General features: G+C 38.0%; 1 protein-coding gene across 3 annotated transcripts in view; it reads right to left on the reverse strand.

Annotated features, from left to right (window-relative positions):
* The window catches only part of DDX60L (DExD/H-box 60 like), a 116,237-nt gene that overhangs the window by 9,351 nt on the left and 81,224 nt on the right, over window positions 1–25,662 (reverse strand). For 2 of the 3 annotated variants that reach the window (XM_003257946.4, XM_012507967.2), the window contains exons 30-36: window positions 19,327–19,527; window positions 14,428–14,532; window positions 14,065–14,206; window positions 13,056–13,177; window positions 9,772–9,919; window positions 8,062–8,204; window positions 5,697–5,848 (exon numbers count right to left, since the gene is read on the reverse strand). In XM_003257946.4, coding sequence (XP_003257994.2) covers window positions 5,697–5,848; window positions 8,062–8,204; window positions 9,772–9,919; window positions 13,056–13,177; window positions 14,065–14,206; window positions 14,428–14,532; window positions 19,327–19,527 — 1,013 coding nt within the window. Of the gene's footprint in view, window positions 1–5,696; window positions 5,849–8,061; window positions 8,205–9,771; window positions 9,920–13,055; window positions 13,178–14,064; window positions 14,207–14,427; window positions 14,533–19,326; window positions 19,528–24,822; window positions 25,255–25,662 lie in introns of those variants that run through there. The other variant, XM_012507968.2, reaches the window with a different exon arrangement.

The following is a 25,662-nucleotide window of genomic DNA, read 5'->3' on the forward strand; positions in this document are numbered from 1 at the left end:
GACAAAATTCAAAACACCCCTTCATAATAAAAACTCTTAACAAATTAGGTATAGAAGATATGTACCTTAACATAATAAAAGCCATATATGACAAATCCATAGCTAACATCATATGATCAGGAATAAGACAAGGGTGCCGACTTTCACCATTTTCATTCAACAAAGTACTGGTAGTCCCAGCCAGGGCAACCAGACAAGAGAATAAATAATTAAAGACATCAAAATCGGAAAGGAAAGAGTCAGATTGTCCCTGTTTTCAGACAAGATCTTATATACAGGAAACCCTACAGACTTAATGAAAAAGTGTTAGAACTAATCAACAAATAATATAAATTTGCAGGATACAAAATTAATACACAGAAATCAGTAGTGTTTCTACGCAACAATAGCAAACTGTCTGAAAATAAAAATTTTTTTAAACAAATTCATTTACAATAGCTACAAAAAATTAGATAATAAACAAGAAGGTAAAAGATCTCTACACTGAAAACTGTAAAACATTGATGAAAGAAATTAAAGAGGACACTTAGAAATGAAAAGATATTCCATCCTCAGGGAATGAAAAAATTAGTATTGTTAAAATGGCCACACTACCCAAAATGATCTATAAATTTAATACAATCTCCATTAAAATACCAATGACATTTTTTACAAAAATAGGAAAAAAAAAATCCTAAAATTTGTAGGAAACCACAAAAAGTCCCAAATACGCAAAACAATCCTCAGCAAAAAGAATGCAGCTAGAGGTATCACACTGACTTCAACACACTATATACTACAAAGCTATCATAACCAAAACAGTATGATTCCATCATAAAAACCACATACTTTGCCCAATGAAACAGTAGAAAACCCAGAAATAAATCCACACATTTACAGCCAACTGATTTTTTATAAATTAGCTTTTCCCTCATGTGTGCCAAGAACACACATGAAGGAAAAGGGAATATGTGTTTAATATGTTATGCCATTATATTATACATTAATATATTAGATGCTATTATATATGTGTTTAATAGGTTATGCTAATATGTTATATGTTAATATGTTAATAACATATTAAATATAATAGCATAATATAATATGCTAATATGTCAATATATGATGCTGGGAAAATTAGATATACACATGCACAAGAATGAGACTAGACTCCTACTTCTCACCATATACAAAAATCTACTCAAAATGGTTAAAGACTTAAATGTAAAACCTGACACTATAAAACAATTAATATGGTTTGGCGGTGTCTCCACACAAATCTCATCATGAATCATAACTCCCACAATTACCACGTCGTGGGAGGAACCCAGTGGGAGGTTATTGATTTATGAGGGCGGGTCTTTTCTGCATTGTTCTTGTGATAGTGAATGAGTCTCATGAGACCTGATGGTTTTAAAAACAGGAATGTCCCTGCACAAGCTCTCTTTTCTCATCTGCCACCATGTGAGACGTGCCTTTCACCTTCTGCCATGATAGTAAGGTCTCCTCAGCCATATGGAACTCTAAGTCCAATAAAACTTTTTCTTTTGTAAGTTGTCCAGTCTTGGGTATGTCTTTATCAGCAGTGTGAAAATGAACTAATACAGTAAATTGATACCAGTAGAATGGGGCACTGCTGAAAAGATAACTGAAAATGTGGAAGTGACTTTGGAACTGGGTAACAGGCAGAGGTTGAAACAGTTTGGAAAGCTCAGAAGAAGACAGGAAAACGTGGGAAGGTTTGGAACTTCCTACAGACTTGTTGAATGGCTTTGCCCAAAATGCTGATAGCAATATGGACAATAAAGTCCAGTCTAAGGTGGTCTCAGATGGAAATGAGGAACTTGTTGGGAACTGGAGCACAGGCAGCTCTTGTATGTTTTAGCAAAGAGACTGGCAGCATTTTGCCCCTGCCCTAGAGATTTATGGAACTTAGAACTTGAGAGAGATGATTTAGGGTATCTGGAGAAAGAAATTTCTAAGCAGCAAAGCATTCAAGAGGTGACTTGTGTACTGTTAAAGGCATTCAGTTTTATAAGGAAAGCAGAGCATAAGAGTTTGGAAAATTTGCAGCTTGGCAATGCAATAGAAAAGAAAATCCCATTTTCTGAGGAGAAATTTAAGCCAGCTGCAGAAATTTGCACGAGTAACAAGGAGCCTAACGTTAATCCCCAAGACAATGGGGTAAATGTCTCCAGGACATGGCAGAGGTCTTCATGGCAGACCCTCCCATCACAGGCCTGGAAACCCAGGAGGAAAAAGTGGTTTCATGGGCCAGGCCCAGGGTCCCTGTGCTGTGTGCAGCCTAGGGACTTTGTGCCCTGCGTCGCAGCTGCTCCAGCCGTGGCTGAAAGAAGCTAATGTAGAGCTCGAGCCACGGCTCCAAAGGGTGCAAGCCCCAAGACTTGGTAGCTTCCACATGGTGTTGAGCCTGCAGGTGCACAGAAGTCAAGAATTGAGATTTGGGAACCCCCACCTAGATTTCAGAAGATGTATTGAAACGCCTGGATGCCCAGGCAGAAGTTTGCTGCAGGGGTGGGGCCCCCATGGAGAACCTGTTCTCAGGCAGTGCAGAAGGAAAATGTGGGGTCAGAGCCCCCACGCAGAATCCTAAGTGGGGCACCACCTAGTGGAGCTGTGAGAAGAGGGCCACTATCCTCTGTACCCCAGAATGGTAGATCCACTGAAAGCTTGTACTGTGCACCTGGAAAAGCCACAGACACTCAATGCCAGCCTGTGAAAGCAGCCAGGAGGGAGATTGCACCCTGCAAAGCCAAAGGGGTGGAGCTGCCCAAAACTATGGAAACCCACCTCTTGCATCAGCATGGCTCAGATGCAAGACATGGAGTCAAAGGAGATCATTTTGGAGATTTAAGATTTGACTGCCCTGCTGGATTTCAAATTGCATGGGGCCCGTAGCCCCTTCGTTTTGGCCAATTTCTCCCATTTGGAATGGCTGTATTTACCCAATCCTCACACCCCCATTGTATCTAGGAAGTAACTAACTTGCTTTTGATTTTACAGGCTCATAGATGGAATAGACTTGCCTTGTATCAGATAAGACATTGGACTGTAGACTTTTGAGTTAATGCTGAAATGAGTTAAGACTCTGGGGGACTGCTGGGAAGGCATGATTGGTTTTGAAATGTGAGGACATGAGATTTGGGAGGGGCCAGGGGCAGAATGATATAGTTTGCCTGTGTCCCCACCCAAATCTTATCTTGAATTGTAACTCCCACAATTCCCATGTGTCATAGGAGGAACCCAGTGGGAGGTGACTGAATTATGGGGGCAGGTCTTTCCTGAGCTATTCTCCTGATAGTGAATGAGTCTCACAAGATCTGTTGGTTTTAAAAATGGGAGTTTCCCTGCACAAGCTCTCTTATCTTGTCTGCTGTCATGTGAGACACACCTTTCACCTTCTATCATGATTGTGAGGTCGTGGAACTGTAGGTCAAATAAACCCCTTTCTTTTTAAATTGCCCAGTCTTGGGTATGTCTTTATCAGCAGTGTGAAAACAAACTAATACAGCCATTAAAAAAAACAAAACAAAACAAAACAAAACAAAACCAGCAGAAAAACTTCATGATATTGGACTTGGCAAGGATTTTTTAAATAAGATCTCAAAAACACAAGTAATAAAAGCAAAAATAGACAAAAGAGATTACATCAAACTAAAAAGTTTTCCACGGCAAAGAAAACAATTAACAGAGTGAAGAGATAACCTGTAAGATGGGAGAAAAATATCTACACACTATACATCAGACAAAAAGATTCATATCCAGAATACATAAGAAACTTAACAGCAAAAAAAATCAATTTAAAAATGGGCAAAAAACTTTAACAAACATTTCTCAACAGAAAGTATACAAAAGGCCAACAGGTATATGAAAAAATGTTCACTATCACTAATCATCATGAAATGCCAATCAAAACCACAACCAAATACCACCTCACTCTAGTTAGCATGGCTATTAATAATAAAAAGACAAAAGAAAGCAAGTGTTGGTGTGAATGTGAAGGAAAAGGAACCCTTACACACTGTGGGTACAATTACAAATGAGTATATCCATTATCTAAAACAGTATGTAAATTCTTCAAAACATTAAAACTAGGATTACGATATGATCAAGCAATCCCACTACTAGATATATATCCAAAGAAATTAAATCAGTATGTCAAAGAGATATCTGCACTCCCATCTTTATTGCCACACTATTTACAATAGCTATGATATGGAATCAACTTAAGTGTCCAACAGTGGATGAATAAAGAAAATGTGGTACAGATACACAATTAGATACTATTCAGCCATAAAAAAGAATGAAATTCTGTCATTTGTGGCCACATGAATCAATCTGGAGGACATTATGTTAAGTGAAATAAGCCAGAGACAGAAAGAAAAAATATTGCATGATATCACTCACATGTAAAGTTTAAAAAGAAGAAAAATTAATATAATAGAAGTAGAGGGTAGAATAATGGTTACAAAGATTGGGGAGGGGAAGAGAGAGGAGAAGGTGGGCAGAGGTTGATCAACATGTACAAAATTACAGTAAGTAGATAGGAGGAATAAGTTCTAGTGTTTTACTGCACAGTAAGGTACATATAGTTAACAGCATTGTATTGTAGATTACAAAGTAGCCAGAAGAAAGGTTTTGAACATTCTCACCACAAAAAAATGATAAGTGCATAAGGTGATGGGTACCCTGGCTAACCTGATTTGATCATTATGCAACATGTATGTTTCAAAATATCAAACTGTATCCTATAAATATGTACAGTTACAATATGTCAATTTAAAAGCTTTAAAAAGAACAGCATTTAAATATTTAAAACTTATTTTGATCAGAATTATTTAAAAATTTATGTAAAATACATATAGAATTCCTGAATCACTGTTTAAAAGCATGACTTTCCCATTTCTACCTACTTGTTTCCATGGCTAAATTCTTCACTTTCCGTGTGAATTCTAAGTATTCATCCTTCTTTACTGCTTTGCAAAATGTTTTCCATGTCAAAGAACTAGAACAAGTGTCACTTTCTCACAGACACCTGCTAAGTTAACTTTCTCATAATGTAAGTTTCAGATCTTTTCCCTCCATGTCACATTTGTGGGAAAAAATAAACATTAATTTATTTCATAAAAAATATTTATTTCATTAAAAATATTAATTTATTTCATAAAAAATAATATTTGATATACTCCTGGAAATCAACATTCTTTCTTAATGAATAATTAGTGTAATGGTAAATTATACTAATAATTTAGTATAGTTTATTACTAAATTATACTAATAATTTAGTATAGTTTATTACTAAATTATACTAAGAGAAATGTTAGTATAATTAAAATATCTTTTGAGCTTTGTAATATATCCAAATTTTCTGTCTTCAGAATTACATTCACCAGAACTAGTTCAAGTACCAAAATTATGGTAGTAGCCCCAAAATCCCAAATAATACTGGAGTTTCTAATCCCCAGAAATCAGTCTTCTACGAAGTGATCTAGTATGTTTTTTATGATTCATCTGTATTTTAAACTCTTAAAAAGATTATGTATTAAAATTTCTATTCAAAAACATATAAAAATTTATGTTTATATAATTATGTAATGTAAATTATATGCTGTTCCATATATAATATGAATATACAATAATAAAACATAGATATATATGTATGTATCTATTTTACAGAAACATACCCATAAACCTACCCATTTTTTTGGTCTAATCTTGTCAAGCAGTTGTGTTTATAGAAATTGAGCACATATGCATTTAGTGGCATTCTCCTTCCTCGGTTATCTAATTTCCATGGCCACAGCAGAGGAGCCTGAGTGCCACTAACACCAATTGTGCGCAGGATGACCTGAAGAAAGACATTTTCTATTACTTCATTATTGATATGTAAAGAGTAACTGTTTGCACATTGAGATTTCTTTTGTATGAATCTGTTTCTTAAAAGACGTTCTGAAGAAGTTGAAGTGAAGGAGGCAGGCAGCGGGGACTCCCATGGGGGTTGAGGGAAACAGGGCCCGTTACAGTGAGGGAAAGGGCATGTTACAGACACTTGCCAGTGTGACACTAAGCATGCCTCGGGAATGGGCAGCCCCGCTGAGGGAAATAGGAACTCTCGCAGCATACTGAAGGCAATTTCAACCATCCAACTACAATACTGTTAGCAACATTCACTAAGGAAAAATAAATAGAAGCTGATTTTAAGGTAGAATTTTCATCATGATCTTAACTGGTGCACAGAATGATCTTGAAAGGAGTGTCATGTAGCTAGTGTCTCCCTGTGCTCAAACGGAGAATAAAATGAAACAGCACAAAACCTCTGGGCTCCAGAGAGAAGAAAAAAGTGGAGGAGGAGGAGGTAGAAGAGTAGAAAATGAAGAGAAGCAAAACAAACAAACAAAAACTAAGTCTCCATGGTTAGACAAATTAATCTGTATAGAATCAGAAGGAATCTGCAAATTCTGCCAGTGCATGGGTAAAATTAAACTGTGGAGCAAGTTGGAATAAAAATACAAATTCAGGCCAGGCATGGTGGCTCATGCCTGTAATCCTAGCACTCTCGGAAGCTCAGGTGGTTGGATTGCTTGGGCCCAGGAGTTCAAGATCAGACTGGGCAATATGCTGAAACCCATCTCTACTAAAAATATAAAAAATTAGCTGTGCATGATGGCACGTGCGTGTAGTTCCAGGTATATGGGAGACTGAGGTGGGAGGACCAGCTGAGCCCAGGAAGTTGAGGATGCAGTGAGCTGAGATAGTGCCATTGCACTCCAGCCTGGGCAACAGAGTGAGACCCCGTCACAAATAAAAAGTGGGGAAAGGGAGGGGAGGTGAGGGGAGGGGAGGGGAGGGAAGGGAAGGGAAGATGTATAAGTTCAATGAGAAAAATACGTAATGTAGAATTTGTAACTTTGAAGAAGTTGTTTATCATCTGTGTTCTTTTCTATTTGTTTACTCTGGGTATCAAATAGCTTTGATATCTATATTCTTTTGGATAAACTTTTAAATAATTTAACAGTTCTTTTAAAATGTCAATATTTCTAATGAACCTGAAATCACATTAGCAGCTATTACAATTTTGGTTAACAAAATTTTTAGATATCAACCCAAACTGTGCAAGAAGATTCATGATTTTTAAAAATTCCTTTAAACGTTACATATGCAAAAATACTTGAAGACCATATTTGACATGATGTGTGACTCTCTGACCCAGGGATAAAATAAGCCAGTGCACAATGTCAATCTTTCTTATTAAATATATTCAATGTGGAATTTATTTCTCATATTTCAAGTTAAATCTAAAATCTTCCAGCATGCTAATATTTTATCCAGAACCTCTCAGAGGTTCTAATGCTTTGTGGCCGGCCGCCTTTGTAGACCACTCTCCCCAAAGATCCATGTGGTCTGGAGTAGAAAAAGCACTATGAGGTCTATGATCGATTTTGGAAAAATGTGAGGCGCTTTCTTTTCCTCTTCCCACAGCAAACCTGTGGCAAACCTCATTAAAAAAAATGAGAAAAGGCCGGGCGCGGTGGCTCATGCTTGTAATCCCAGCACTTTGGGAGGCCGAGGCGGGTGGATCACGAGGTCAGGAGATCGAGACCACAGTGAAACCCCTTCTCTACTAAAAATACAAAAAAAAAAAAAAAAAAATTAGCTGGGCGTGGTGGCAGGCACCTGTAGTCCCAGCTACTCGGAGAGGCTGAGGCAGGAGAATGGCGTGAACCCGGGAGGCGGAGCTTGCAGTGAGCCGAGATTGCGCCACTGTACTCCAGCCTGGGCAACAGAGCGAGACTCCATCGCAAAAAAAAAAAAAAAAAAAAAAAAAAGAGAGAAAAAACAGTGGTGTCTGAAATTTTAGACAAAGAAGCAGGGTTTCTCAGGCCAACTCCATGGAGCATAAAATCACACTGGCCTCCAAGGCTTCATTCTCTTAGACAATGATGCTCATCAGTGGACATTTTTCAGTGTTTTGGGTTTGAGGTCCTATCAAGGCTTCACAGCAATGTAACCCCACTCTGTCTGTTAAACACATTTTGTATATAAGACATATCCTTCACTTACCTGGTTGATAGTCTCTGGTCGAAGTAAATCGTTATCTGTGTTCCCCGAAAGACAAACAAATGGTGAAATGGCTACTCTTCCTTCCTTGCAGCTCATCAAGTGAGACACGAGTTGGGAGTCTTCACATTCTTTACCTGTGAATTCTGACCATTTTGGACTAGGTCACGTTAGGTTTTAAAAATCAGCCCAAATGTTAACCCTTTTAAACTCACTGTAGGTCAAGCCACAGTAGGTGACATTCATCTCATCAGAATGAAAACTGATTGAGATATGGTGCATAAAGTCATTAACACAGCTTGGCACAGAGTAATCATTCAATCCATGTTGACTATTAAATTATTATCATTACTCTTTTTTATTACCTGTTATTTTTGCCTATGAACTGAGATATAACCTCAGAAACCTCCTAGACACGACGTTCAGGCAGCTCCTACCAGTGGATTTGGAGCTGGCATAAGAGATAAAACAGAGGTTCCGTCCAGTGAGTACCATCTCATTGGACTTGGAAGGCACCAAGTCATGCACTCAGGCCTGGCTCCTTTTTCCCATCATGACACAATCACACACTCCCATCATCTTTTCTCTGCACTACTTTCCTTGCTTCCACCATTATTGTCTGCATTTGCTCATGCTGTGTCCTACATCAACAAATCTTGAGTAACTACAATGCTTACCTCCCTGTCTTTTACTCCAGCTAAGACTACATTAAGAGACAGGGGAATATGGGAATCATTTTATGGCTCCACCCTTTACTCTTAGTCCAGCTTCTTCTTTCCATTTATTCTCCCCTAAAAGTTTCCTGCTATAAAATTGAAATTTGGAAGCTTAGTTACTTTGCAATACCAGTTACTCCTCAACCAAGAACAAATAATTGAAGCAAACAATGACATTTGCAATGTCCACTAGAACTTTCCGTAATGATAGAAATATTCTACCTCTACTGCGTCCAAAGTAGAAGCCACTAGCACTGGAAAGTTAAAGTGACTAAAGCTAAAGTGACTAAAGAATTAACTTTTCAATTGTTTTATTTTTAATCAACTTAATTTAAATAGTGACATGTAGCTAGCTGGTGGCTACCACGTTGGGTAGAATCGACTTACACGATGTTAACTATGTGCCATGCACTGTTTTAAGAACCTTATAAACATTAATATACCCAATCCTCTAAAATTCTGTAAGCTAGGTAATATTTTTAGTCATTTCATTTTACAGATTAAAAAATTGAGACACAGAAAGATTAAGTAACTGGCACGAGACCTCATGGTTAATAAGTAGCAGAGCCAGGATTTAGACCTTGTCATTCTGCTTCCAGAGTTCACATTTGTAACCACTATGCAACTGCCTCTCAGGGGAAAAAAATGCCAGAAATTATGCCATTTTCTTTTTCATCTGTCACTTTTTCTGATCCAGTTTTCCAACCTGCACAGATAGGCAACCTTCCATCAAAATGGTTCATGAATGACTTTTATTTTTTTCCTCCATTGCCCAATTAATACTTGGTAATTATAATTTTTTTTAATTGGAAAACAGAGCCATTACCACACCCTACAATGGGCTAAATTGTTTTCTGAGGATAAAACAGTTGGGTTAGCACAGCTGCCCTGTAATAAGCTCCTTTACCAGCTTTGAAGCATCCAATATCCAGAGGCTTTCTTAGCCAAGATTGTTTACTCTTTAAATTGTTCCAGAATGGAACTAAAATTTGCTTACTGATTCTTGACAAAGGGAGTTGATACTCTTTTGTCATGTTCACCGACTTGGAAGCAATCAGTAGGAAGGAGGCAAAATCCTTCATTACTGCCAGGTTATACTCATGTAAAGCAGCTTTAAAATCCTCCGGGAGTTCAGCAAGGATCACCTATGGGCGAAATACATTTCAGAGAGATCTCTTTACTTTTATTTAAAAAATTAAACTGCGTGGTGATAAGATTGCAGCATAGTTCTGTAGATTGATGTTCATTCATCGAAGCCCTTGATTACTTTATTCACCTGTGAGATTAAGATTAAATTTCCTTTTGATTTCAACCAACATTTACAAATGTAAATATATTTCCTAAAAAAAAGTTGTTTTGACTCCACTTAGCCAAAACCACCAATTTAATTGAAACATGTCCTACACTGATCTTAAACTTAGGTATATTTCAGAGACTTGAGGGACATATTTAGAGAGCAAGTAACAAGTTAATGCAGCAATAGTAGCATCAATTCTTTATTGAGTTCAGATTATGTGCCAACACTGCTGTGCTGCCCCAAGCACTTGTTATATGTTAGCTCAATTAATCCTGAGAACAACCCTATGCAGTAAACATTTTCATCTACATTTTGGACATGAGGGAGCTAACCCTCACAGAGGTAAACTTGTTCTAAATCCGACAGGTAGTAGATAGAGAAGTAGCTGGTATTGCAAGCTAACTCAGCTTCCAAATTTCATGTTTAAAAACAAATTCTTTCAGAATTAGGACTAGAAGTTTCTTTAGTGTGGGTTAGAAATAGCTATGACACTAGAAATGTTCCTGGTTTTCTTCTGTTACAATTATGGGTTTATTATTTATTTGATATTTTCCTTAATTTATTCATACCCTGTACTTTTCCAATAATTGAGGTATTTTATAAGGGTAAAGATAATATAATATGATCATATAAATCAAAATTTGGTAAAAAGGGTCCGGGCGCGGTGGCTCACGCTTGTAATCCCAGCACTTTGGGAGGCCGAGGCAGGCGGATCACGAGGTCAGGAGATCGAGACCACGGTGAAACCCCGTCTCTACTAAAAAGATACAAAAAAATTAGCCGGGCGTGGTGGCGGGCGCCTGTAGTCCCAGCTACTCGGAGATGCTGAGGCAGGAGAATGGCGTGAACCCGGGAGGCGGAGCTTGCAGTGAGCCGAGATTGCGCCACTGCACTCCAGCCTGGGCGACAGAGCGAGACTCCATCTCAAAAAAAAAAAAAAAAAAAAAAAAAAAAAAAAAAAAAAAAACTTTGGTAAAAAGGAAAGAAAAACAAGACAGACAGACTAAAATGGGGCACAAATTATATTCTAAGATTCCTAGGAGCAAGTGTGAATGACACATTTCAGAATGTCTATGAGATAAACAGCTATTTATTCTCAGCACTAATATCAGATAAGAATTTTCCGGGGGGATTCTTACAAAAGGCAACTGTGTGGACATAATAAAGAATGCCCCTACCAACTCCTTACAGTGGATAGTATGACAATTTCCACAAGCCTACCTCGGATTCAGCTCTATCTGTGGATGGACCAAGACAAAAGAACAAATTGACAGGTGCAGCTCTACACTCTGGTCAAAGTGATATGGTCTCTTTACTGCTATGCCTTCCATGTCCTACCACTGTGCCACTGCTGGACACCATTCTAGGGCAGCACGTGCTGCTTGCCATGTACACCTTGTGTTGTCTGCCACCTTCTCGAATGTGTATGCTATACAGCTCCATCAGGAGAGCAAGCTCTTGGAAAGTAGCAACTATGTTTCCCAATCATGATTTTTGCTACAGTTTACACATATTTATTGCTCAATAAATCTTTGCTAATTGACTAATATGGAGCAGTTATCCCAAATTATGGTACATAATATGAGAGGTACATGAGATGATTTAGCATGACACACAGAACATTAAATAATTATAAATCAGTTTTAAAAAATAAAAAGTGGGCTGGGCATGGTGGCTCATGCCTGTAATCCCGCCACTTTGGGAAGCCAAGATGGGTGGATCACTTGAGGTCAGGAGTTTAAAACCAACCTGGCCAACCTGATGAAACCTCAACTGTACTAAAAATACAAAAAAATCAGCCAAGCATGGTGGCGACTGCCTGTAATCCCGGCTACTTGGGAGGCTGAGGCAGGAGAATGGCTTGAACCCGGGAGGTGGAAGTTGCAGTGAGCTGAGATTGCACCACTGCACTCTAGCCTGGGTGAGTGAGCAAGACTCCGTCTCAAATAAATAAGTAAATATAAATAAATAAAAATATCTTCTGCCCAGTCCTCTTCTATTCTTTCTGATCACCCTAGAAAGTCCAGAGGCAATAGACCACCATTGTTTCTCTAAAAGTTTATAATCTCTTTTTGTAGCAAAGAGAGAGCAGCTTCAGCTGAGAACCATGTTAACCGCATCTATTCTTATGGCTTCCTTAGTTTTGAAACCAAAGATCCTGGCTTTCTATTTACAGTAGTAGTAAATATGAAGTTTCCTTTTAAAATACTTTAAAATGTGTATGCATTTAAGAAAAGGATTAACAGTTCCAGTGGTTTGCAATGTGGATATATGTCAGTAACCAAAATTGGGTGCTCAAGTCTGGAGGTATATCCAGACGCATTGTGAGGTCAGAAAGCCTACATTAATGCTAATTGCCCTTTTGTTCTCTGTTCATTAGGGTTACTGGATAGAAACAAGCTTCTACATTCCCAGGTTCTAATGCACATTTTCTTGGGTTTTGTTTGCTTGTTATTATTTTGTTGTTGTTGTGTCTTTAAAAAAATAAGAAATTGGAAATAAACAGTGTTACAAAAAAACTTAGAAAATAATTTTTCTTTCAGTCTCTCAACCCTTAAGTTAGGGGATTCTTTCTTAGGTGACTACCTCAATATTGTCTGAAGAGGACATTAGAGCTCATAATGTAATTCCTTCCCTGCACCCCCATCCCTAGCTGCAAACAATCCCAAGGGAACTATAGGTTCAGCAGTAGGGCTGTCATTCTATTTAAATGACTATTTGTGTATGTAATCTCTGTTGCTACTGAATTACATAATTTGCTCCAATAAAGTGAAAAAACTTTAGGGATAAGAAGTGTTTGTCAGATCAGCAGGGGAAGATGTTTGAACTAAAAATTAAATAGAACTCTAATTATGAAAAGACAACACTATTAAAACAAATGGAGTAGCTTATATTAATTTAACCCTGTAGGTACTGAATGCTTTCCAGTAGCATACATTTAATAACTATCATTATTACATCATTGTAAGCATAACAAACTTTACCTTTGACTGAGAAAAACTTAAATTAGCATTTTGGAATTTTGCTGGAATATATTTTCTTCCAAACAAATTTGCCAATACTAACACGAGCTTTTCCATCACATCTTGGGAAAATTGTCGTGAGCCTATTGAAATAAAAAGCATTATTGTAAATAAGAATAATGTTGATTCCATGTATTTTGTGCTTAAATTTGTTTTTATAGTACATTTCCTTTTGTTGAAGGCAAAATTTTCTAGTAAATAAATACCTCAGAAATTGACCATATTTGCCACACTATGTGCACATTTTTTTTTTTGGGTAAGACAGGAGCTTTTATATTCTGTGCCTTGTTTTTCATCCTTGCTATACCCACCCCAGTTCCCACCCCAGAATGTTTACTAACTGGTTTCCTGACTTGCACTCTCCTTTCTTCAGGCCATCTTGCGAGTGATCAATCTTTCCAAAGCATGAATATAAGCATATCCCTCCTTTACTCAAAAATCTTTGAGGGTATCTCAATGGCTAATTGAAAAATCCAGGTTCCTTGCCCTGCTATTTAGGGTGTTTCAAAATCCTGTCAAAACAAAGCTCCCAAACTTACCTACCAACACTTCTAAACACTAGCTCTAGGTTCTGGTCATCTTGACCTACTCTCCACTCCCCATAACACATGAGCGCCATACCATGGGCATTAAAAGGTGGCTAGGTATAATTAACTGGGCTCTGAAGCATACTAAAATCACATGACCATCAGAAACTTATTCTCTTTCTATGCTTCTCCATTTTCTCTTCTGCAAATATTCTTTATCGGTTAAGTAATACATAAGTAGCCCTCAAATACTCTTCATTAGCATAAATATCAGTTGACTTTTAGTGTCTAATTTTTTGGCATCTGTAAATCTGAACATATACTTAGTATTTATTTGCTTTAATAAATGAGAAGGAGGAAGAAGAGAAAAACATATCTGAGGCTTTGGCTATTCAAGAAATATGTTGCCATTTTTGGACTACAGGTACAAAACCCAAGCTTACCTTTCCAGGCTGGCTTACAGAGATTATGGAAAAGGCCTCTCTTGAGAAAATTTACAAAAACAAGATTTGAAGGTTCATGACCGTGCAAATATGATGCAAGTCCTGCAAATTTCTTTGGATTACATTTTTTATTTAAATAGTCCTAAAAATGAGGAAAAAAAAGTTGATTTAACTTACCATGTACTCAAATACCATAAAATACCAGTGTGAGTGATTGACAAATATTACCCGACTTCATTTATTAATAAGTGATAAGTAACATTATCATTGAATGCAGCTTATAGAAACTTCAGTTGGTTTAGCATAGAAAGAAATTTACATGGTACTAGTTACAGAGAACCAAAAGCTAAAGCATGGTGATACCTCTTTGATCAGGAGCTGCAAGGAAAACAAAAAGTAAAGTTTCAAAGTCTCCATGGCTCTTTGTCTCTTAAAAGACAGCAATGAATGCTTTAGCACTGACAACACCTGTAAAAGAAGAGTACTTTAATTTGTCTAGTTTTAAACAGTATTTGTAAATACCGATATGTAATAAATAGTACACGTACACACTATATAGATAATGTTACCAGATCTTATGTGAAAGTAAATTTCATTTGATTTCATATTATCTCTTTGATTGTGTCTTCACATGGCACATGCTTCCTTGAATTAAACACATCATATAAAGCAGAACTGTTATACATAACCCAGATTGGCAAATAATCTGCTAAATCTCTGAAACAGTGGTGACCAACAGTGGCCTGAAAAAATAAAGTATGAAAGCCAACCTGGCTTACAAGATTCGCTCTGTTAGGCCATTCTAAAGGTAAATAGAGTAATTGTATTGTTCTGAATCTTGAGTTATCCCATTAAACCTAATGGAATTAGGTAGATTGCAGTCAACAGAATGGAAGTATTTGGATCTGTGTCATCACCCAAATCTCATGTCAAATTGTAATCCCCAATGTTGGAGGTGGGGCCTGATGGGAGGTGACTGGATCATGGAGGTGAATTTCCCCTTTGGTGCTGTTCTCATGATAGTGAGTTATCATGAGATCTGGTTGTTTAAAAGTGTGTAGCACCTCCCCTCTACCTCTCTTGCTCCTGCTCCAGCCGTGCATGTAACACATGACCTACTTCTCCTTCACTTTCTGACATGATTGAAAGTTTCCTGAGGCCTACCCAGAAGCAAAAGCTACTTATGCTTCCTGTAAAGCCTGTAGAACCATGAGCCAATAAAATGTCTTTTCTTTATAAATTACCCAGTTTCAAGTGTCTCTGTATAGCAGCGTGAGAATGAACTAATACAGAAAGTTGATACTGAGGAGCAGGGCACTGCTATAAAGATATCTGAAAATGTGGAAGCGATTTTGGAACTGCATAGTGGACAGAGGCTGGAATTTTGTGGAGGGCTCAGAAGAAGACAGGAAGATGAGGGAAAGTTTGGAACATCCTAAAGACTTGTTAAACTGTTGTGATGAAAATGCTAATAGTAATATGGACAGTGAAGTCCAGGCTAATGAGGTCTCAGATGGAGATGAAGAACTTATTGGGAACTGGAGTGAAGGTCAATTTTGTTAAGTGTTAGCAGAGAGGTTAGCTGCATTTTGCTCCTGCTCTAGGGATCTGTAGAACTTTGAACTTGAAAGAGATGATTTAGGGTATGTGGCAGAAATAAATTTCTAAGTAGTAAAATGTTCAAGATGTAGCCTGGCTGCTTCTATCAACCTATGCACATATGTGTTAGCAAAGAAACGACCTGAAACTAGAACTTGTATTTGAAAGGGAAGCAGAGTATAAATCTGAAAAATTTGCAGCCTAGCCATGTGGCAGAGAAGAAAAGCCTATTTTCTGGGCAGGAATTCAAGCAGCCTGCATATATTTGTATAACTAAAAGGAAGGCAAATGCTGATAGTCAAGACAATTGGAAAAGTCCTCACAGACATTTCAGAGACCTTTGCAGCATTCCCTCCCATCACAGGCTGGAATGCAGTAGGTCATAGCTCACTGCAACTTCAAACTCCTGGACTCAAGTTATCCTCCTGCCTCAGCCTCCCAGATAGCTGGGACTACAGGTATATGCCACCATACCCAGCCAGTGAAACTTTTTCTAATAAAGAAACCAAAGCAATTAAAATAGAAATCAAATTAAAAATCTAATTTAATAAATATATTTCTTACTTCAAAAACAACTTGCATGTGATAAATTGAAAAGGTTCTGAATATGAGAAACACTATCAATTTAAAAAAAAATCTATAACTAGAAACTTCTCCTATAAAAGTAACCTATAAGAATAAAGAAAAGGATCCATATACATGGGCAGAAAAAGTCAAGTGACCTACAAGAAAACAGCAATCAGTAGGGCCACAGATTATATCTCTACAACAGCAGATGCCAAAGAAAATGAAGCATCAACAATTCTGAAGACTAATGGCTCAAATCCAATAAATTTATGCCTGGTTAAATTGTCCTTACTACAAAAGAAAAAATCTCCTCAAATATGCAGGAGCCCAGAAAATATGCAACCCTCATAAACGTTATTATATAAAAAACCACAACAAAAACCTTAAAAGTGTACTACTCTCTCTTCCTGGGACAGTAATCAAAATCAAGAATGGGGCCACTTTTACATATAACTTGGTGTCGCTGTTCTCTGTGACTATCAAAAGGCACACACCTGACTCATTACAGGGTTCTGGGAAGACTCTTTGTCTTGGCAAGTGGAATCTGATGTAACTGGCCATGATAGTGAATATATACCAATATGGAAAACTTGGTAACCTTACAATGACATTTTATTAAATTTAAATTTTAATGTGAATTATATATTACTCAACATGGGATTACACCCCCAAAATTGTTCTGATTGAAAACCTCAGGCAAATCTACCAAATTCTGACATCTAGTTCAACATAACTGCATCCATTCTTTAAAAAGCAAACACTTACCCACATTTAGGTAGAAAAGACTGGAAGAAATATACCAAAATAATAAAGTAGTTTCCTTTGAGTGGTGGAACTATCACTTCTTGGCCTTCTGGCTAAGATCAAGTGAGCAGTGGAACTAGGTATGGGTGATTTTTCCTTCTTTCAGCTTTTCTATGGTTCCAAATAAACTTTTATAAACAGGTTATTTTATATTTAAAATATAATTTTTATTTTTAATACAGCAATACTGTTTTCCTCATTTTTATCTGGAATTAAGACTGACACATTTGAGAACATATTCGATCTTTCATTTCAATTATAATTCTTCTAATAATTCTTTAATGTAAAAATTTCATATTGATCTAATTAAGTGGCAAATGCTGACAACATAACAGAATTTAAGGTAGAAGCAAATCTATTTTTCCACAAAAAATATATGGACAGTCAAAAACAAGTTATATTATCAGTTTTCACTCATACTTGACCTCCTTTATAAAGGAAAAAGTAAAAAACAACACATAAAAAGAATGAAAAAGTTAGCAAGTGCTTTTCCCATTCTTCTCTTTAATGAACACCAAAGCAAAACAAAAAAAACCTAAAACTAAAATCATAAGACCTGAGACTACAAACGATAATAGCTAGCATTTATGTGTTTACTACTAATCGAATATGATGCTAAGAAGTCCTTGACTTGCATTAACTAGTTCATTTAATTTAACTATAATCTATAGTGGTTGTTATTGCCATTTTATAGCTGACAGTTCTGAGGTTTAGGAAAATGTAATTGCCTCATTAAAGTTAAATAGTCAATAAATAATTGAACCAGGGACCTAGTCCAGACCTTTATGAGTCTGTAGCCAATATCCAACCACTATACTATATTGCTTTTCACACATTAAAATAACCCTGGTAATTCTTAATGCCTTACGGTCTTTGGTGGTAAAACAAAATTAATTATTTTTTCTGTCCTGAAGAAACATATAATAATCAAGAAAATGCAAAGCATTAAAAGAGTGATGAAACTGAAAAGTTATTGCTACTGTTGACCTGAAAAATACTGAGGCCAAAATTAATACAGAGAGTTCATTTGGGCCAAGGTTGAAGACAGCTGTCTGGGACAGACACACTTCCAAGTTGTCCCAAAGAGTATTCTGCTCAATCTTTGTTACAAGCAGATTGTTAAAGGCAAAAGGGGACAAGAAGTGAGCTGATACAAAGTTTTTTGACAGGAGTTCTCAGTTTTACAGAAATAACATTGATTTGTGATTGGCTATACATTGTTGAACTACAAGGAATGAGGTATGGTGTCCAATGTATGGTGTTTCATAGATACTTCATGTCAGTTAGCCTAGAGCCCACATAGGAAGTGGCTTCAAGAGGTAATTATTTAGCTCAGGAGGGGAGTGAGACATGACTGCCATCATACCGTCACATTCCAATGCCTCTCTGGGCCTGATAATTAATGGGCACTCACATTCCTCAGATAAAAAGTTTCCTGGCCAAGTGCGCTGGCTCACACCTGTAATCTCAACATTTTGGGAGGCCAAGGCAGGTGTGATGGTTAACACTGAGTGTCAACTTGATTGGATTGAAGGATTCAAAGTATTGATCCTAGGTGTGTCTTTGAGGGTGTTGCCAAAGGAGATTAACATTTGAGTCAGTGGGCTGGGAAAGGCTGACCCACCCTTAATGTGGGTGGGCACCATCTAATCAGCTTCCAGCATGGCCAGAATATAAAGCAGGCAGAAATACAGGAAAAGGTTAGACTGACATAGCCTCCCAGCCCACATCTTTCTCCTGTGCTGGATACTTCCTGCCCTTGAACATCAGACTCCAAGTTCTTTCGTTTTGGGACTCAGACTGGCTTCCTTGCTCCTCAGCTTGCAGATGGCCTATTATGGGTCCTTGTGATCAGGTGAGTTAATACTTAATAAACTCTTCTTTATACATATATCTATCCTATTAGTTCTGTCGCTCTAGAAAACCCTAATACAGTGGGTGGATTGCTCGAGCCCAGGAGTTTGAGACCAGCCTGGGCAACAGTGAGCCCTCACCTCTACAAAAAAAAATAAAATAAAAATTAGCTGGGCATGATGATGTACACCTGTAGTCCCAGCTACTCGGGATGCTGAAATGGGAAGATCACTTGAGCCCAGGTAATCAAGGCTGCAGTAAACCATGATTGCACCACTGCACTCTAGCCTAGGTGACACAGCAAGACCCTGTCTCCAAAACAAACAAACAAAAAGAAAGTTTATTTTCTTTCTCAAGACAGACTTCTAAAAGAGCAGCAGACCTGACTAGAGCCAGGCCAGTGATGAAGACAACCTCAGGCAGTGTCCAGCACAGTACCTTTGCCTTGGCATCCTCTGGGTCTTCTCTCCTGGAAGCCAGCAGCATGAGTCGCAGGACCAGGGTTATGCTGAGAGGGAACTGTCCTCTCAGCTCAGGAACACTGGATGCAATGAGTCTTTTTATTTTGGGCAATGGGATATCAAAGAAATACACATTTCCAAGCAGGTCTTGACCTCTTCTTCCAGCACGACCAGACATCTGGAAGCAGCAAAGAATCACAATGTAAAACCTCCCCAAATAATATCCTATGAAGTCCAAACATTTATGACTTTACACTTGCTATCCGGGATTGTGTTAAATTGTGCATTTAGTCCTGAAACTAATCTATGTTAACATGGCACTTAAAAAATATAGTGTGGCTGGGCAAAAGAGATAATGAGGCATTGTGATATATACTTGGTCTTTGGTCCCAGTTGCTGGCATATGACTCCTAAAATCCTTGGACTCTCCAATATCTTGTATGTGAATGAGTTGGCTGATAGCTGGCAGTCTCTAGGCAGCTTCAGGATGGGGACTGGCCACCAGAAAGACCAAGGCATGATTAGAGGATTGGGACTTTCAGCCCCTCCTCGCAATTTCTGGGGAAGGGAGAAGGGCTCAAGGTTAAGGTTATCACCAGTGGCTAATGGTTTAATTCTTCAGGCCTGTGTAGTGAAGTTTCCATAAAAACCTAAAGGGACTATCTCAAAGAGCTTCCAGACAGCTGTACATGGAGGTTCCTGGAGGGTGGTGTGCCCTGAGAGGGCATGGAAGCTCCGTGCCCCTTGACCCATACCTTGCCCTCACAGCTCTTCTTCTGTATCCTTTATAACATCCTTCATAATAAACTGATAAATATAAGTGTTTCTGAGTTCCATGAGCCACTCTAGCAAATTAACTAAACCCAAAGAGGGGGTCATGGGAATCCCAACTTGAAGCCAGTTGGTCCTAAGTTCCAGAGGACCAGACTTGTTACTGGTGTCTGAAGAGGAGCAGTCTTGGGGACTGAGCCCTCAATGTGTGGAATCTGATGCTATTTTCAGGTAGGTAATGTGGAATTGAATTGAGCTGCAGAATTGACTGCCCACTTGGTGGTGAGCAGAAATCCCCACACATTTGGTCACAGAAGTCTTCTGCATTGATTGTAGTGATTATTATAGAGTGAGAGAATAGAAAAAGCAGTTTGCATTTTTCCTCATATTCAGAGGTAGAGTCATTAACAGGTATTCCCTATTATGCAGACAACTGTACTAGGGATTGTAAGATGATCTGTAAAAGAAACTTACAAATGGAACCTGCTCTCAAGGAGCTTAGAGTCCATATACCCCCCACTCTTTCTCACCACACACACACAAAGAGAAGGAGGGAGAGGGAGGGACAGAAGGAGGAAGGGAGGGAGAGGCAAAGGGAGGGGGGGAGAGAGAGAGAGAGAGAGAGGAATAGAACTAGAGAGTGGCTTAAATAGGGAAAGTTCTCAGCCTTGTTTTCAATCAGATCCTTTGTTTGCAAATAAAAGATTCAAACTTCTTCAGTTCTGCTTGGTTGAAATAGTTGAGCCCTGACTGGGTGGTTTCAAGCTCCAAACTAGAAGAGTCTGCTGGATGTTTCTTTCAAACTGCTGGAAGCGGGGAATTCCAACCATACTTGGCACCACCAACAGCAACTGTTCCCTATTTAAGCCATTTTCTCTAACCCTTTTAACAAATAGAGTTAAAAGCTATGAAATTTTAAAAGTGTGCCTAAGCTCCTTGAGATACAAATCAAATAAATTTATTGAAAGAGACAACATTTTGAAAGGCTTCGTGGAAGAAGTATGTCAAGGACCAACTATTTGCAGAAGAAATAACAGCCATTTATTCAATGCTTAATATGTGCTAGGCTCTTTATATAAATTAGTTTTAGGCGGTCCTCATAATAGTCCAGTGAGGTAGAGAGTATTGTCAGCCCCATTTACAGATAAAGAAGGACTTCTAATGTCATGTTGGAGAAAAAAAAAAAAAAAGAACAAAGATAAGAAAACTGAGCACAGAGAACCTAAGTAACTTAGCCACAATCCAACAACTGAGAAGTAGCCGATTCAGCTAATCCCTGATTTTTTTTAATCAAAGTCACGTCCCCAAGGACCATGTGAGCCTGCCTCTGGGAATCCTAAAAATGAGATTCCTGAAGATTACGTGGTAGACAACCCATGCAAAAAAATGACAGCAGAGAAGAAAAAAGCAAGAAGACAGAGATTAGAAAGATGGTTAGAAACAGTAAGAAGATTAGATTGATTAGGATAAATGTTCATGAGTGTAAGAATATACATATTTTAGATAGAGAGTAAAAGAGGTTTTATTGATAAAGGGTTGAAGATTGCCAACACTTCTATATTTGATCCTAGAGTAGAATTAGCCATCAAATACTCCCTTGCCAGAAAATGACATGAAGAAAAACTATGCTATCCATCATCTACAGCACAGAATAGAATACGGGCAAATCATAACCAGAAGGACTGTTAAAGTATGCCCCTGGCCAACAGACAGAATGGACTCCTATGGCTGAGGTGCTCAAAGGTAAAACAGAGCTAGGCAGCCACGGCAGGGTGAGGGAGTGGTCATGCACGCTGTGTTCTCAGGAAGATGTAAAGGTGTCAAAGGACGCTTCCTATGATCAAGCCAAACCAGCTGCTGTTGGTGGTGCCAAGATAAACCGTGGATGGAAATCTCCACTCCTAGCTGTTTGAAAGAAACATTTGATGGAAACTTCTGGTTCGGAGCTTGGAAACCACTCAGTCAGGGCTCAACTATTTCAACCAATCAGAAAGGAAGAAGTTTGAATCCTTCATTTGCAAACAAAGGATCTGATTGAAAACAAGGCTGAGAACTTTCCCTATTTAAGCCAGACCCTCCCTTTGTTCTTTGAAGAGCCCACTTTCACTTACAGCAAAGACTGAGTTTCTCCAATCTGCAGATTGTTTTTTATAGAAAATACAACTCTGTTTTGCCTCTGCAGATCTCATATCCTTTTGTTAACACTCTTATAATAGCCCTGGGTAAAGAATGAAGGAAGAAGGATGCTGGCTACAGAAATTGTGATACAGAAATCTGAGGACACCACTGCAGAAGACTAATTGGATGATCTGTGTAATAGATTAAGCATCAAAAGCAAAGGAGAGAAAAGCATTAAAGATGACTCCAGAGTGAAAAAGTAGGCACAGCAAATGAAGAAGGAAATGTTTATTAAGGACCTTCAATGTGTCTCTTTCCTATTTCACTTAATCCTCACATAGGCTGTGGGGTAGTGATTATCACGGCCATTCTGGAGATAGTGAAGGAAGATCCAGCAGTTCAGATATCTCACCTGAAGTCTCACATCTGTTTGGCAATAATCACCTCATGTCCACAGATTTTCCATTATCATGGTTTCCATTATACCACAACTGAAAATGACAGCCTGGCACAGATGGATGCACATTGTGCAGAAGAAATCATCAGTTCCACAAATACCTTCAGCATCTCTTGTCATCTCCATGCTAATTGCTATTTGAGATACAAATTCCTTAATGGAATTTACAAGAGTACATAACAAGAACAGTGAAAGAACAAGTGCAATCACATTTCCCCAAAGATGGAGTAATCAAAGAAGACTTCAAAGAAAACACATAAGGACAGTTCAGTCAGACCCTTGTAAAGGGGCTGGGATTTCAATCAGGGGAAAGAAGGAGAAGTCTGTAAGAGGAAGAAGGAGAGCAAAGGTCCTGATGAACAAGGTATAGCAGAAATGAGAGGTAAATTACTAAAACAATTTGTGCCAGAAGGTTCTCACTAGGAAAGAACAAGAAATAAATATATATATTTCAAAAAATCACATGGTGATCAGGATGCAAAGGGCCCTACTAATCACAGCCAGCATTCATTGAGCACTTACTATGTGCTGTGCACAGTTCTGAGTGGTGTACATTTTTCAGTTAGTCCTCATAATAACCTTCTGAAATACAATTATTGTCACCATTGTACAGATTGAGAAACTGACACCCGAGAAATTAACTAACTTGTCCGTAGTTGCACAGCTAGTAAAGAATAAGGCAAAGAGTTAAGCCTAGGGAATCTAGGACCAGATTCCCCCGTATTAATCATTATACATACTCCTTCAGAAGCACTGTGAAGATCTAGCGCATAGGTACCTGAGGCAAGACTTGAGCCAGGCCACCAGTGTGGTGGTGAGCACTCCCAGCAGGGGAGGGGCAGGGCAACAGGCTGATTTGAATGTAGGCAGAATCAAGGTAATGCTGACATGGTGGTGAAGAGGCCCAGGAAAGGATACCAAGAAACTGTGATAGCAATAAGGGCATTCTGATAACTAGAGCAATCCCAGGCATATGCCAATAAGGAGACTTTCGGAGGCCCTGGGAGGCAGTGAATGTGTTTTTGCTCATGGGAAAGAAGTGACTCATTGGGACCCAGGCAGCAGACTGTGGTAGGCAGCTCTCTCAGTGGCTGCTCCCAGTGATTCTAATAATCAATCATAGCTTCCTACTATTCACAGCCTTGTGTAATCTGCTCTCCTTGACTGTTGAAGAGAAGCCAGGAAGGTGAAGCTAACAAGTATTCTCTTTATTTTACAGGCAATAAAGTCCTATGAAGATTGAGTGACATGAGGAAGACACCTAGGAGCAGGTCATGACATGTATTTGACTCATAATAAATGCCATTTGAAGGAATATATAAATGAGTATATTTTAAAAGATAGAAAATGGAAAGACCAAAAGGAGAAAATGGCATGTTAGCAGAAAATCCATATCATTTTTTTCAATTAATACAGTAAAGCATATTATTTGCTTTAAAGAGCTAATAGAAAATACGTAGTTCAGGGGTCTGTATTACCTGCTGTGCTAGGAAAAATCACACTCCCATGAGACTAGATTCCTCTATCAAAGAAAGCACTAGAAGGAAGGAAGGTGCATAGCTTCATGCCACATATTCAAATAGATCTAGAGAAAGAATAAGATTTTGATACATCTGGACAAAGTCACTGAAGTCAGTTCCTGGGAAACCAGCTTTGGAGACTGAATTTTCTATTTATATTTCTAAATAATAACTTAGTTGTTGAGTGAGAAACATAAATCCACAGGTAGATTTTCTTTTTTTAAACTTTTAAGTATAAAACATAGTAAATGCTTACTTCTAGTTGGAAGATGTGTCAAAATACTCACATGAAGTCAAAATAATGACAGCTAAACTAAGGCTGTAGCTATAAGATCATGACAAAACTGAAATGCATGAAATACTTTTGGTATGAAAGTGCAAGCAGTAGAACTAACATTTTCTGGTTCTCATTGTATGACACATCCTTCTAGACAAATTGTAAATAACACAGGAATAATATGGAAACACAATTCTGTTTTAAGTGCATTTCTCTAAACAGAGGCAACCTGACATTTGGGATGATTAGGCGGTTGTTGAGGGGTGTGAGTGCAAGCGGCAATTCCCAGAAAGGTCTGCCACCTGACCCTCGAGAAACAAATAAAATCCATTCACAGAGAAAGTATATTTTCTTCTGTCCTAGGAGATAATGCTAAGTCATCAGGGCAGGATAACAAAGTAGTTCCACTCTCATTGTGGTCCATAGTAAATAAATGATGTTGGATTTCTTCCAAACTAGTGATTTTGGCAAGGAAGAGAAAAAAGGAGACCATAATTCTGAAGGAAACAAAAGTCCCTTAAGAGAAACTTTGCTCTCTACAGGAAAAAGAGAAAAACTGAAAAATTCCAGCTCGGGGACTTCCTGTTTTTCAAAACAGAATATGGTAAAAGGTGATATGGTCTATAGCTATACTTGAGAAAAGGAAAATATGGCTTTTAAAGTTGAAACAGCAACATCCTAAAAGGTCAGGAAATGGAGATAAACTCCTTCTCCCTGTAAAATCACAGTCTTCATATTCCAGTCTAGAAGACTTCATGTGATCTACATTTGAATAAGAAAAGAGGAAAATTTCAAGAATAAGCAAAATGATAAAATTTATATTTTATAATTTATCTTTTATATTTTGAGACTAGGCAAAGATTATTGTCAGTTTTTTTTTTTTAGCAGTGCGTACAGAGGAGGTGATTTTTCTTCCCTCTGACTTGCAATATATATCACACATAGGATGTCACATAAGGAAATGAGAAGACTCTCAGGTATAACATCTTTGTGTCTAAATCTGTGTTATATAGCCCTTCTCTTTTATTTTTATTTTTCTCACTCTCAACCTTGTTTTTCTTTCCTTTATCTCTCTTTCCTCCCTCGCCTTATAATACAGACATATTTTTATCCTTGATTTTTAAAAAGTTATCTAGAGACCTCCAAGTAACATTTCTCACTCCAGAAATT

This window comes from Nomascus leucogenys, chromosome 7b (assembly GCF_006542625.1).
Source record: "Nomascus leucogenys isolate Asia chromosome 7b, Asia_NLE_v1, whole genome shotgun sequence".
In the NCBI taxonomy this organism is placed as follows: Eukaryota; Metazoa; Chordata; class Mammalia; order Primates; family Hylobatidae; genus Nomascus; species Nomascus leucogenys.